We start from the raw sequence: 14,404 nt of genomic DNA on the forward strand, positions 1-14,404 counted from the left end.
AAGCTCATCATAGAAATAAAACACTGTGCATTTAAACATTATCCACCAAATGCACCAAATAACAAGGAAAAAAAAGAAAAGCTTAAATAAAAGTAAAAGTGGGGCTCCTGGCTGGCTCAGTTGGAAGAGCATGTGACTCTTGATCTCAGGGTCGTGAGTTCGAGCCCCACGCAGGGTTGTAGAGATTACTTAAATAAGTAAAACTTAAAAAAAAAAAAAAAGGAAAGTAACAAATGCATAAAGTCCTATTGCTTCAATGAAAAGATCAGCCTGGGTTGCTGTGGAGGGTTGCAATATCCAGTTGGGCAGAGGAGGGTGCTGGCAATAAAGAAATCAGGCACCTTTGCCCTAAGTATCACTTTCCTGGTAGATGGCATTTTTTTAACAGAATCACTGTAATATGCTATGAGATTCTATATTTTTTCTTATAAAGGAAGCTCTCAGACTTATGGTGGAGTCATTAAAATTCTTTGGAACCCTTCTTAAAATCGTTAATGGGAGAGGCCACAGTGGTGCGTGGAGTCTGGGATAACAGACTGGTTGCTGGAGAAAAGCTGTGGTCTGAGGGGCAGGGATTCTGTCCAGAAGGGGTCCCTTTGATCAGTAGCAAGAGGTCAAGGTCGAGGCTCGGGCCTTATGAGGCCCCACAAAGGCCGTCATGTTGTTGGGTCACCACCATCCAGTGCAATGCCTTTCTGAGACTACTAGTAGGGGCCCCAGAAACCCTAGGTCTCCAAGCGCCCCAGAAAGGCTGCATCTTCCCGCGGCCAGCAGCCTGGGGGTGGGGGCGTGGAGAGCTGTGAATGCCGCTCTTCAGAACCATACTCATTGTGAAGAACATGACATGACCTCCTCAGGACTTGGTGAGGGACACTCGCAGGAGTGGCTTTTTCAGAAAAGAAGACCTTAGCTGGAAAACCACACTTCCTTCAGGGCCCCCTTCCAAGTGGGGGCATCCTCCGTTTACAATTAGGTTAATGTTTGGACAGGGGGACTAGAGGTCCCGCCCCAACACAGAACTGGTCCATTCCTCTGAGTTTGTGTATCAGGGGACAGCGGATCTCGGCCAGTTGGTGTAGTGGAATGTTGCTCTGTTCTGCTTCCACCCCTATGGGGTGAAGCCTGTATGACTTGTGGTTCTACATGGTCTATGCCCAGTCATATTCCCAGAGCCACCTCTTCCTCCAGCATGAACCTGCTGTGACGGCTTCCAGTAGCACGTACAACACAGGTGCCAATTTCCTCTTACACACAGTTGTTACACCCCCATGAGAGCAGCAGAACCCCTTAGAGATTTATATTGCTCATCCTAGAGCATACACATTGAACTCTAATGGCCATGGTGATGGGAACCCTGCAAACCCCTGCTCCTTCATGGGATATACTGAGGGTCTTTCATGGAGGGCTTGGATGGCCATGGAACTGGCTTGCTTTTTGGGGTAAGCTATAGAACAAAAAGTTGGTTTTTGAGAAAAAGATTAGCTCTTCTATTTTCTGCCGCAAATACCAGGCACTGGGTTTCTCTGAACATCTTATCACATATTGGAGACCTCATTCCAGATTCCAACAGTCCATGCACAGAAGGAAACCAAGTGAGTTCCTAAGGGAAAAGGAAGGCACCCGCACAGGGAATTTTAGCCCCTTCTTGTCCACTGCAGCTTGGCATCCAGGTTTGGTGAAGAGGAAGCATTTATCAGCTCAGCCTAGAGCCAGAAAACCTCTTCATGTTAGAAAAAAAAAATAGACACTTATGTGGTTAAAAAGAAAACCAAACAAAACAAATTCCTGATAGGCATAAAGACAAAGGCATTTGACCCGTTGAAATCAGCCAAAAAGGTATTGAATTCTAGAATCGCAAAATACTACATCTAGCTCCACCCTTGCGAGGACGGGGAAGGTCTGTTCTGCAGCTTGCGCCTTCCCCTGGAGATGTGGGGTGTCACAGGTCTGCACTTACAAGTTCACTGTAACATGTTGAACTTCAAACCAATAGAAAACCCCTGGGATTTGCTTATGACTCTGAAACCAAAAAAACAAAGAAAGCATTTTTTCACCGGTAGGTCCTAAGAACAATGTTTTATCAGAATAAACACCAGAAACGAAGTAAAAGTGTGCATTTCCCTGCTTACGGGGAACATAATAGGAGAAATGATAGCATCTGTCAGAGACCATTGAAATGAAAGGCACCAGGAGCGTTTGGGAGGCAAATGGAACTGTCACACAACTTGACAAGCTAGGAGGTCTTTCTCCCAGGAGACTTCGTCTTGTGAAGGTGAGCTAGAATGGTGGGGAGCTCTGGGGGACAGAGGATGGGAATGGAGCTGGAGAAGGGTGGGGGCAGGGACACAGGAGGGAGGCAAATGGTCTGAGGGTGAGAGGTGAATGGAGAGAGACCGGAAAACAAAAGAAAACAGACCAAGGTCCGGTAGCAGATGAGGAGGTGAGAGATCCGCAGTGGGGGCCGGAAGACCATCTGAGCCGAGGGGCTGGGGGCCTTAGCCCTGGGGGGAGGGGCTTTGGCAACCTTTTGGCAAAGTGCCACAACGTCAAGTAGAAACCTCTCAGGCTCTCACCATCTGCTTTACCTGCTTGAGGAGGAGCAAACCCTTGGCCACAGTATGGAGGTAATAACGGGGCCCCCTGGAGACCAGTGACTGACCTGCAGCCCCGGAAAGGTCCTGCATGTTGAAAAAATGACTTCTTTTTGGTAAAAGGCAGTCATGTGTGGGAGGGATTCCTACAGGGGTCAGGATGGGACAGCTGTGCACGTTGTGGGGACACCCGGGGTGAGGAGGTTGGAGGGGGAGGATGGCTCACTCCAGGGGGCTTAGCACCACAATGCCTTCACGGGAGGTGCTTTTGACCCAAGGGAGAACTCAGGGGAAATAACTTTTTAAAAGTCATAGGAAAAATACAATCAGTAAAAAGAAGACATCTTGCTTTAACATCAAAACAGAAATGATAGAAAAACTTAAACCGTTAGCAAACTATATACAGGTAAATGTTTTCTTCTGTAGAAAAGACCCACTGCCTGCAGTATGGACAGGTCCTTACCAAAAGTAAGCACAAGAAAAAATAGTAATAAGTTAGTGCTTTTATCTTCTAGGGATGACTCTTGAAAACTTTTTTCCCCCTACTGCCTAATCTATATAGTGGTCAGATATGCAGTTGACCTTCGTTACGCAATTCTGAAAATTACATTCTGACTCGCTTTGAAAAAATGCATTAAAGCTCAATTATAACTGCACTGAAGCTTCCTGCAATAGAACTTCTTCTCCTGAAGTAGTGAGGTAATGATTGTTAAACTTAAGACAACAGGTTGATGGCTGGCCGGGGAGTCTTGCCCATGATGTAGAAGAGGGCCCAGCGGGGAGCACAAAGAGGGTGGGGGGGTGGCGGGGGGCTGCTGGGGAGGGGAGGGGCCCGGCACCAATAAAACATCTTCTGTCGGCGTCAAGAAAAAGGAGAATCCACATTCAACCAGGAATATGGGTAATGCGAATTTTAAAGAAGGATTAAAAAAAATTTCCCTTTGAGGGAAAAGAAAAATGAAATCCTAGGAACATTTACAGGATTTAGTTTTAAAGAGCAACTTCCCAGGGGGGCAGTCCACAGCCATCGTCCTGCCCCCCCCCCCCATCGGCCACCATGTCTACGACTCTGTGATTTAGCATCCTCAGTTTGTCCTCCAGACCCCCTGGGTGGACACAAGAGGGTCTGCTTTGAATCTGATTTTGCCGGAAATTTTAATGCATTGTTTCTCAAGCGACTCCAGGTAATTGAGGTTTGACTACGCAAAGCAAGATTTTTTTCTGAACCGTGAACGCTAACCGGTGCATTGTCTAGCCTTTACAGAGCGCTTTGCTGTGTTCCTGGTCCTTCCACCCACCGGTGAGGCGGGCAGAACAGCCGAGGGAACGGAGGCTGGGGAGGCTGGGAGTGCGGTGGCCCCGAGGTGGCAGGCGGCAGTCAGGGCCAGCACGTGCACCTGCTTCCTCCCCGCCATGGCGCTTTCCCTCTGGCTGCGGGACTTGCAGGCGTGTTTACTTTGGTGGATGCTTGCAAGAAAACACTTGGTCTTTGGAATGAGCGGAGTGCAAGAAAAATGTCTGTTAGCAGGTGGTTTCACTGTATTTCTTACAGCGAAGCGAGCCCAGGAACAGGCAGTTTCCTCTCTTAAAAGGTGGCCGTGCTGGATCTCTCATCCTCGACTGTTATTGGCTCAGAGTGGTTTGCTGGCAGGTGATGAAGACCATTTGACCATATGCAAATGTCCAGGATCCTGTGAGTCATCGAAAAGTCCCCAAACCCATTCACTTGTGTGCCATGTCCTATAGGGATGCTTTTTTTTTTCTCCTCTGCCCTCAGGATGGCAGGAGTGTTGGGTGGCTGGTTAACCTGGCTATACCCACTGAGCCCCACGTCATGTCTGGAGCACCATCCGGGCCCATTAGCTCTGACTTTCACCACATTCAGGCAGGCACAAGAGCCCCTGACCCCAAAGGGGTCCGAGATGTCCCCCTGCCGTTTGTCGGCAGCCCTGGATATGTTCTTCCCACTCAGGGAAAGAGGCTACTGTTCCTACTAACAGCAAGCACCCAAAGGGGGAGGACGTGGAGTTATCAGTGAGGGTCAGGACTGGATGGACAGCTTTGTGGGCCGGACACTGTGAATGGGAAAAATCATGAACTTGTTCTCATGCATTTTCTTTAACCTGCAGGGCTGAGAAGAGATGTTACCGAATTAAGGTCAGAATGTGTGCTGGTGACCCAGTCTTTCCATCTTGGAACTGTCCCGGGGAGGAATTCCTCTGAGCTGTCGGTTTATTCAAGAAGACGTTGCTTTCCTTCGAAAACCCACCGCCCTTGGTTTATGCCTTTCTCTGGCCTGCCTTCCCTCCCGATGTGGATGTCATTCCCGTTCTGATCTTACCTCCCACCAGAGGGGAGTGGGGTGAGAAGGGGGGCGGGGGTCTCCTTGTGCTTCACCTGGCCTTGACCCCTTGGGCCCTGGTGTCAGCTTGCAGCTCTAAGGAAACAGGAGGGGTTGAGTCCTTGCCAGAGCTCGCCCTGAAAGGGCTGGGGGATGACCTGTATGTTGGGTTACGGTCAGTGTGGCCCCACCTCCCGGTCTGCCAGGTCGACACCTGTGGTCATGGCATGATCATCAGCAGCACCCTCCTTTATTTGCAGAGGGTCCTCGATTGAACGAGAGGATATAGCCACCCTATTCACGGGAGAGGCAGGTGGCGAGGTGGTCTGTGTATGGTGACCGACGGAGATGGAAGGCGGTGGGTGGGTAGTTTCCAAGTACTGTCCCTTCAACAATTTGGTGCAAGGAAGAGGCCTTATTCCAGATCCTCTCTAAGATATGTAGCTTGTCTCTCCATCGCTGTCAGCTCCGCACTGGCTGGAGCATCTCAGGACACCAGACTACATGCGTGAGGCCCTGGGCTCTGAGGGCGTCCCACCTCATTGCCTGGTCTTGTTCACGGGCTTCTCTCCTCTCTGACATCATTGCTCTTTCCTCTCGAAGACAGGTTCTCTCTGTTTTTCCAGCTTGGTACACTCATCAGCTTACGACATTTGAAAGAACCCAGGAAGTGAAAGGCTTCACAGGGATGCACCAAAGGAAGTTGAAGGAAATGTGTTGAGAAGGAGCTAGGAAGGTGACAGGTGTCTGGCCCCAGCCTCCGGGGGAGGCTTTCCAGGGCGGAGCATGACCACGCGGGCAGCCCCTCTGCAGAGAGGCTGCTCAAAGAACTGTAAGTGTCCATGAGAAAGGGGGCAGCCAAGAGCCCTTCAAGATGCAGGAGCCACAGAGGGTCCTAGCTGCAGGCTGTGGCAGAAATCCCAGCCGAGAGCTGGAGGGGACAGGCATGCCCAGCCTTCGCTCTTCTGGTTGAGCTCTGGGCCTTAGGGAGGACAGAGAGCCCCCAGTCTCTTGTGGTCAGCCTCCGATCAGCCCTCAAGCCGGTCCCCTGGGAAGGGTTTGGCCTGCGACCCTCTGTCCGGGGGCAGTTCCGTCTTCTCCCTCCTCCAGGGCAAGGCGCTTTCCCCAAGACTCTGGGCTGGCTGGCTTCACTTCTTGGCCACCAACCATGGACTCTGGCCCTTGAGGAGGCAGAGAGAAGGGGATGTTTGAGAAGAGGCCTCACTGGGGATTGGCCAGGGTCCCTGGCCAGGGACCTCCCTGGGCCAGGGGGATCCCACAGACTTGGCCAACCCCAGTGGACTCCCAGCATGGACCCACCCTCTCTACCCCCTTTCTTCTGCAGAAATCTCATTTGCCCTCCCCTGATTTGAGAAGCAAGTGTGGCCCAGGCTGATGCTCCATGGAAGGGGCTGGAGGATGAGGTAAGGGAGAGAGTGCTTGTCCGCAGCAGCCAGCTCCTCTCTCCTTCCTCGGTGGCAAACTCCCTCTCCGTATTCTGGCCACACTGGCAGCCACGCAGTCCTCTGACAGCCATGGAGTCCTCTGGCTGTGCCCTCATCGAGCACTTAGCATATACGTCTTTGCATTGCTGGGCATCCCTGTTAACTCCTGGAGGGCAGACTGGGTCTCGGAGTCCATAGTAGCTCTGGCCTCCTCGCCTACTGCTTGCACATAGTAGGTGCTTTAATCAAGTAGACTGATGACTCAGCAGGTCATGGGTGTTTATGAGCCTTAACCATGGGAGGGAGACACTGAGCTAGGTCTCCAGGTGCCTAATGAATTAGAAAGTCCCTTCCTTCCAAGAGGTCGCTGTGTGGTGTGGAAGACTGATTTTTCCTCCTCTAATAGAAGGTGGAGGAAGAAAAGAACACAGAGTTCCAGGTTTTTCCAAGGAGGGAGACTCACCCAACTTAGGAACCCAGAAAAGTCTTCCCAGGGCCCTGGTGGTCTGAGCTGGGCCTTGAAAGGAGGGTAGAATTTTGGCAGGTGAGAAAGAAGAGCCATGCAGGCAAAGGGCCTGGCGTGGGTGCGGGTGTGGAGGGGAAAGCAGAGGGTGAGGACAGGGACCTGTGAGCCAACCCAGGCTAGGGAAGGCCCTGCGGGGTTGAGGCTCGGCCTCAGTCCCGCTCTGCCTCTGTCTACACTGCTCTTCACAGATGCTTGGCTGTTCCCCAGAGGAGGCCAGGGGACCTGGGGCCCTAGGGACCAGGGGGTCCCTTTGTGTGGGGAATTCTGCCTTAGCATATAAAACCCAGCTCCCTTTCCCTGCGCCATCTCCCCCCCCCCCCCACGGCAGTGAGGAGCCTGCTGCCTCAAGGGAACGCCACCTCGAAAAATCTGCTCCTTGAAGAAAGGAGCAGCTGGGCCCTCCCTGGTCCTTCCTTCCCTGCTCTCCCTCTCCGTGTGCGCCCTCTTTCCCGGGTCACTCACCAGGGGCCCACCCTTCCCTTCCTTTCAGAGGCATGGAGCCAGAGGTCCCTGACTCTCGGGTGTCTGAAAGTGTGTCCAGGCTCAGGGCTGGGGGTGGGGGGTGGCCGGGCTGCGCTAGGGGTGCAGAGAGCCGGATATGGGGGAAGGCCGGGCGAACCTTACCAAGGAGGCACGGTGTCCTTGAACATTTGTGGGGTTTTAGGGATCCCCCCTGTGTGCCAGGTGGTTACACCTGTGTCACTTCCTCTCTGATGAATTTAGCAGTGTAGACACTAGTCAGAGGAAGAGTCTCTGCCGCCATCCCTGCCCCAGGAGAGCCGACCCCACGCACCGAACCCGCCGGCTCCGGCTCCTCGCAGTCCTGTTCTTCAGGGTCACGGAGCCCGCGCGTGCAGCCCACAGCGTAGCCATGCCAAATCCATGCAGCACACTGTCCCAGCCGGAGAGCGCTAGCTAGAGGGGGCGGGGGACGCTCCAGCGTCCCAGGCCTCCCAGATGCCCACCGGGCCGTGGAGTCAGCGGGTTTCAAGTTGTCAGAGGTCACCCAAGTCAACCTCCTCATTTGACGTTTGGGGATACTGAGAGCTGGGGCAAGTCGTCCCGTGCCACATAGCTGACCATGGAGGAGGGACTGGAAGCTGAGCCTCCTGACCTGCTGGCCAGCGCCCTCCCCCTCCCTGGGCTACCCCGAACACCCCCCCAGGTCTGTGGCATTTCATTCCGCCAGATGAAGTCAGGGCCCCCGGCAGGGAGGCCAGCTCTTGGCCTGGCAGGGCAGAAGCACAGAGTGAGGCAGAGGTGGGGCGATGTGGGCCTGGGTGGAAGGAGCCATTCCTTCCTTAGCGAGGTGGGGGCTTCCTTTGGCCCACGTAACCACAGAGGTACAGGTCGCTGACCTCGGTGAGAGCGGTGATTTGGGCCTGGACCACCCCGTTCCACTGTCACCCGCGGGGGCCCTGGCTCAGTCTCTTGTGAAGCCGGGTGTTCGCAGGCCTGTGGGTGGGCGGTGCTGGGCAGTAATAGAGTGCCTGAGCCAGCGCGCAGGGCTGGACACGGTAGTGAGCCCCCGAAGGCAGCGGGTCTCAAGACCCGGCACTTGACAGTTCATAGAGAATGTTCGCCAACAGGACTGTAATTTGCCCCGTGGGGCGGGGCTTGGGGGCCGCGTCCGCTTCCTGGGCAGGCGGTCCTCAGCAGAAGGAGCTGCGAGTCCCGGGAATGGAGTGAGCGTCCCTAAGCTCCGTGAACGCTCTCTGGCACCGGCCCCGGGCGCTGCCCGCCTCTGATCTGCGCTCCTGCAATGCTCCCATTCCTCTCCTTCTGGCGCCCCGTACTCCTTGTGCTTCTGGCCTGTCAGATCCCCAGCGACTCGGCAGACTTCTCCACCATAGCTTTCCCTACTTCTAATCTCCCTGCACCACCTCTGACCCAGACACGAGTTGAGTGGAGAGGCCCAGGGGAGCCCCGAAGTCAGGCCCTGCAGGGAGGAGGGTCCTGGCTGAGGAGACACAACGAGGCTGCATACAGAGTCCACCTCCGTGAACTGCCTCCCGCTGGGAAGGGTGGTGTGGTCACTGAAACCGGGCAGATCGTTCCTTTTTGTCTCCAACCACGGGCAGCTTGCAGGGAAATGTGTGGAGGACCTTCCCCGGTCCATCTGGGCCTCCTGTCACCTCCTGTGTACTTATTTCTCCTTGACACTGACTTTTAGACTTTTCCTCACACGTATTTCTATGCTATTCTCTGTATTCTTGCGAGGGGCTCTGGATCCCTGTGGTGTTAGCTGGGGTGTAATAAGGAAATGGATAACACCAGGACTGAAAGAAAGTGCGAGAGGCTTCTACTTGGCCAGTTACCCAGGGCGTTCAGCCCCCACAGAAGCTCAGGGTCTGGAGCTTTCCAGCTAATGTTTGACTCTAGTCTGAGGCCATCAGTGGGTTCGGACTGCTCCAATGAGAGCCTGAAAGGGAGCAGGTGTATGAGAACCAGGTTGCCCTGATTCTTCAGGACCTCCATTGGGGTGGAAGGAAACAAAAGGAAGGGGTGAGGGGCGGCAGTGCTGATGGCAGAAATCAGCAAATCTCGGGGGGGGGGCGGGCAGAGGATGTGGGCAGGGCTGCATTGTGACTTTCGTGGGGTGTAGACACTTCCACCTTTGTGGCAAAAATGGTATTTTATGATTGCTCTGGTAGAAAGACGAATGTAACCCTGGCTGGATTCATTATTTTTTTTTTAAAGATTTTATTTATTTTTGACAGAGAGAGAGAGAGCACAAGCAGGGGGAACATCAGAGGGAAAGGGAGGAGCAGACTCCCAACTAAGCAGGGAGCCCGACACGGGGCTCGATCCCAGGACCCCGGGATCATGACCTGAGCTGAAGGCAGACGCTTAACCATCTGAGCCACCCAGGTGCCCCTGGATTCATTATTATAGATTCATTTTCCCCCCGAATTTAAAAGAAATAAAAATGAAAATATTTTCTAAGCCCCTGGAAGTACCGCGGGCCCAGGCTTGTGGCACTTTGCCTGAGGCATTGGCCCTGGCTCGGGGTGAGAAGTGTCCCTGGACTCAGGATGACTTGGAAAGGGCCCCATCCTGGAGCTCTCCCACCATGTGCCAGCTGGCGGCTTGGGCCCGGGGCCCTGGTGCTTCTGCCCCGTGGGGAGGGGACAGGTGAGCTCTGTCTGTGACCACAGAAGCCAGCTCCAGTGCCATCATTTTGCGTTTCAGACGAGAAAGGTGAGACTCGGAGGAGGAAGCTCTCTGATTTCCAAAACACGGAGTGGACATCTAGAGTGGGAATGGTTGGTCCCCATGGGCCTGGGCAACCCGTGGGTCCCATTACCACCCCGTGGCAAGGGTCTCCTGACCGAGAAGCCCCCTCACGCGGAGTTCATGGGACTGTGTGTGGGCAGAGTCTAAGTTTGCCACTGTACTGTCTATGAAGAAAGGATCTATTAAGAAAAATGAAAATGAGGGGCGCCTGGGTGGCTCAGTCGTTAAGCGTCTGCCTTCGGCTCAGGTCATGATCCCAGGGTCCTGGGATCGAGTCCCACATCGGGCTCCCTGCTTGGCGGAGAGCCTGCTTCTCCCTCTCCCTCTGCCTGCCGCTCCCCCTGCTTGTGCTCTCTATCTCTGTTAAATAAATAAATAGAAATCTTTTTAAAAATAATAAAAAAAAGAAAAGAAAAATGAAAATGAAAGAAAATGAGGGGGGATGGTTACAGTACCCAAGCAGTTTGTTATTTTCAAGCCCCAAAGCAACACCAGTTTATGTTTTCAAACACCACACAGTAAACCTGCGGGCCACCCCACAGGTAGTTCATATGTAGTCTTTCAGGCACGGTTCCTGAGACCTTTACTAAGCCGTGCACTGTGAACAGAACTCTATAACACTCTATTTCTTAAAAAATAAACCCAACTTCAGTTGGCCAATGTGGCCCGGATTTGTGAGTGTTTTCTGAACGTTCTTGCTTGGAGCGGAATGGCAATGAGGCACACCTCTCAGCGGCTGGGGTGAGGGGGCCTTGCAAATCTGCACCCCATGACCAGCTACCAGCAGCAATGGCTGTTACTGCCCACTGCCCTCAAAGGGAAGAAACACACAAAATCACCCCAATACCAAAAGCAATAACAAATAGCTCTTTGGAACCCTGGGGATTTCAGCAGACCTGAACTTGACCTTGAAACGCTCAAATGGCACCACAAGGAACTTGGGATATGTTACATACAAGAGACCTTGCTTAAGCGACCCCTCCATCCCTCTCACTGTTGGGCCTCACTTTTCCATACATTATCCTATACTTCTGAGGACCCCTCCTTCTGGGACTTCCTGCTTTCACAAGAGCGAATGTATTTAATTTAATGATTGATCAGGATCATGAGTTGCCAGGTTTCATTTTTTTTTTAATAATGAAAATCCATAAGAGTTTAAAATATTCTTAGACACACCTAGGCAAACACCACTGACCTCCACGTCCCCGTGAATTCGCACATAAGCTAGCGAGCACCTCGGTGCTGGCTGGCCCCCTTTGGCACCAGAACACAATAATTTATTAAGCTTCAATACTTAATAAGTGTGCACAAATATCATGCAAACATATGCCCATACTCACAAACAAAAAGTGTATTAGAGTCGTAGACTTATACAAAACATCTTGTAAACAAAGGGAAAGAGGTTGGCATTTCTCTGTACAAAATATGCAGGTTTTTCTTTTTTTTAATAATCTGTAAGATGCATCATACTTCTGGCATTTTCAAAAAGTGAAAACTGTATAAAAATAAATATTCTATGTACAAACACACACACAGGCCCATCCCAGGTTAGAGGCATCACTGCAAAACAAAAACACACAAAACAGAGTAGAGTTAGTGTCGGTGGGCTTGCGGGGGTCTCCTTCCCTTGTGGGAAAGGAGTGTGCTCTTTGGAGGGCTGCGGTGGTGGGCGGCTCTGGATAGGGGCACCACGGCCCCCTGGGTGCAAGGCCCTGGCGCTGTCTGCACCCCGAAGACAGAAAATCACTTTCACCTTCCTGTCACTCCCTTCGTGGACACTAGAGGGCACCTGCTCTCCATGTGGCCTTGGAGGCCGGGCTGTGGATGAATCGCTCCAGCTTCCCAGACTGAATTTATGGCGCGAACCAACAGAGACGAGGCTCTCGAGGCTCTCGGGCTGCTTCCCCAAGACACTGTAGCTCTTGATGGTGACTGTTCTTCCCCTGCTAAGCTCAACCCCTCGCATCTCCTGGTCAGGGATGCCTTGGGTACCTGGGCGTGTAGGGACCCCGCCTTGGCCCTGGTGTCTTGGTGGTTTCACTACTTTTAACTGAATCCTGTGAACTAATGAGATTCTGGGCATTTAGCACAGAGGAGCTATCGTCTGATTGTAAGTGTGCGTCTGCCGTCACTGAGACAGGGCTAGATTAGCTAAGCACCAAGTCGTGGACATGCTGGGATCTCCAGCCCCTTTATGAGGACAAACCAACAGCTGGAGATCATGGGGTGAGGGCTGTGAGACATCTCAGTGGGAGCAAAGTGGAGAGGGGCCGTGGAGGGAGGGTGAGCAGCACGTTAGGGCTTCTGGATTAGCACACTGATGGCCCTCGTCAAGTTGAGGAGCCCTGTGCTTTGGGGGCCCTGGATGGGTGGGGTGATCTTGTGCAGGGGCATAGCCCTGTGGTGTCAGACAGTTTTAAGGATGGCAATGCCAAGGGCGAACAAATGAAAACTCACTCCTGGTAGGAATCCTGGGACCCCGGGAGGGGCTGGGTTGCAGGACTCGTGTGTGCAAACATGGAGCTCTGGCAGTTTGAGTTCAAGGGGAAGGGTAGAGTGGTGACCCGGCCAGCGTCTAGGAGGAAGTAGGGAAGCGATCGGAGTGTACAGTTTAAGCAACTCAGATTTCCTACATCTGGGTAAATGTCATCATGTGGCTTAATGGCTTAAATGACCTCGTGTGAACAACGAGAATAGCTACTGATAACTAATTTTAAAACCTGGTCTAGTAGTCCTTGGAGGAAAGTGCTGTGGAAATTAACCACACAAAGCATAAAGCTGTCAGCTGTGTGGCTACGTGGAAATTCCAGACGCTGGGGTCTGTGGATGCCTTAAAAAGCATTTTAAAAAGTTCTCTAAGTGCATGCAGTGTGTGGGACGTTTAATGGGCACCCTGCCTTCGGGAGCGTTCCTTTCTCGACCCACGTCATTTGCAGAGAGGCCCAGGATGGAAACTGCACGTGCTTAATCACACTTGAGAAGGGGGGGGCACCGCAAACCGCTGGGCAGCCTTACCTTGTTCCAGCAGCCCTGGACTGGTAAGCCGTCTTCACCCTATAGTGAGGAAGGAAGGCAGATGGCTCAGACTCCGAGACAGCCCCCCAAGCAGGCGGGACGGGGGGACAAGGGCCACAGACACTGCGGCAGCTGATCAGGATGCAGCCCACCTCTTGTCTCTTTCTCTTCTCTGCTGCAGGGCAGAACCTCGGAAGGGGCTGGGAAGCCAGCCAGGCGGACTTCCCATTGACTAGGGTCCCATGTAGTTGTAGGGCAAGGCCAAGAGGGGCTGCCCTAGCCTGTGGGGTCAGCCCTAGCCTGTCAAGGACAGCCCTAAGCCCCGCGGGTCTCTGCTCTGGCTGGACTGGGGGCTAGGTGCTCATGGGTAAGTCACTCAGTGCTTGGCGGCCTGTCTTTTCCTCTGTAAAACCTGGGAAAACACGGCTGTATGAAATGGTCGCTACGGTGCCCCCAGCTCTCCTACTATCTCAGTTGCCTCTCTTCCTCAGCGGTCAGAGGAAGACGTCTAGGCAGGTCCATGTGATAATCAGTAAGGAGGAGGACGGGACACAACGGGGCAAGCCACCTCACAGGTATCGCCACGTGGCCCTGAGGTGCCTTCCGAAAGGCGACGCCGGCCTCTGGCACAGTCCTGGCCATCGCTGGGAATTTGGGGTGGGGGGGATGAAGTGGAGGATGGGATGCTGTGTGCCGTTTGTCTTCTTTGCTGGCGGGCCCCCTGCGGAGCACCTGAGTCTTCTTGGGGCCCGATGTCCCGGCTTCTCTGGCATACCCTTTGGGGAATCTGGAACTTTCATGAGACGAAGTGGGGAGGGTGGGGCTGAACCAGGGCATAGATCTGGTTCTCAGTCCGTGTCTACTAGAACTGCAGCCCAGATTCTAGAATTCACAGTCCAGGGCACAGCAAGGATGGACACAGGGCTTCGGGGGGACCGGAGCAAGTGGTCAGCCCAGAGGCAGTTGAAGGGGAGCCCTCTGTGCCCCAGACCAATCTCAGCACCATGACAGGTACCTAAACCGCTCACCTGACGTTCAGCAGGCAGCCGGCCTGACACGGAGGGCCGAAGAAGTCTAGTTACCTTGTGCTAAGATAGCTGCCCCTGTCCCCACATCCACGACAACACAGCGCAGGAGACGGGGAGAAGAGCAACGGCAAGAAACACGGTTTGCATTAAGGACCAAATAAAGATGACCTTCGTTGTCCCCTCTGGGTCAGGGAGGGTCTGCAGGGGGAGGTGGGACACTC

The 14,404-nt window shown here is 53.3% G+C and overlaps 1 protein-coding gene across 1 annotated transcript in view; it reads right to left on the bottom strand.

Moving 5' to 3' along the window:
• Positions 1–11,269: 11,269 nt before the first annotated feature.
• Positions 11,270–14,404, bottom strand: part of COL13A1 (collagen type XIII alpha 1 chain) — a 78,969-nt gene continuing 75,834 nt past the window's right edge. Inside the window, exons 37-38 of the mRNA XM_036091182.2 lie at positions 13,156–13,194; positions 11,270–11,700 (exon numbers count right to left, since the gene is read on the bottom strand). Of these exons, the coding sequence (XP_035947075.2) occupies positions 11,698–11,700; positions 13,156–13,194 (42 nt within the window). The 3' untranslated portion in view covers positions 11,270–11,697. The remainder of the gene's footprint in view (positions 11,701–13,155; positions 13,195–14,404) is intronic.

The sequence above is a fragment of the Halichoerus grypus genome, chromosome 7, assembly GCF_964656455.1.
Source record: "Halichoerus grypus chromosome 7, mHalGry1.hap1.1, whole genome shotgun sequence".
Classification (NCBI taxonomy): domain Eukaryota; kingdom Metazoa; phylum Chordata; class Mammalia; order Carnivora; family Phocidae; genus Halichoerus; species Halichoerus grypus.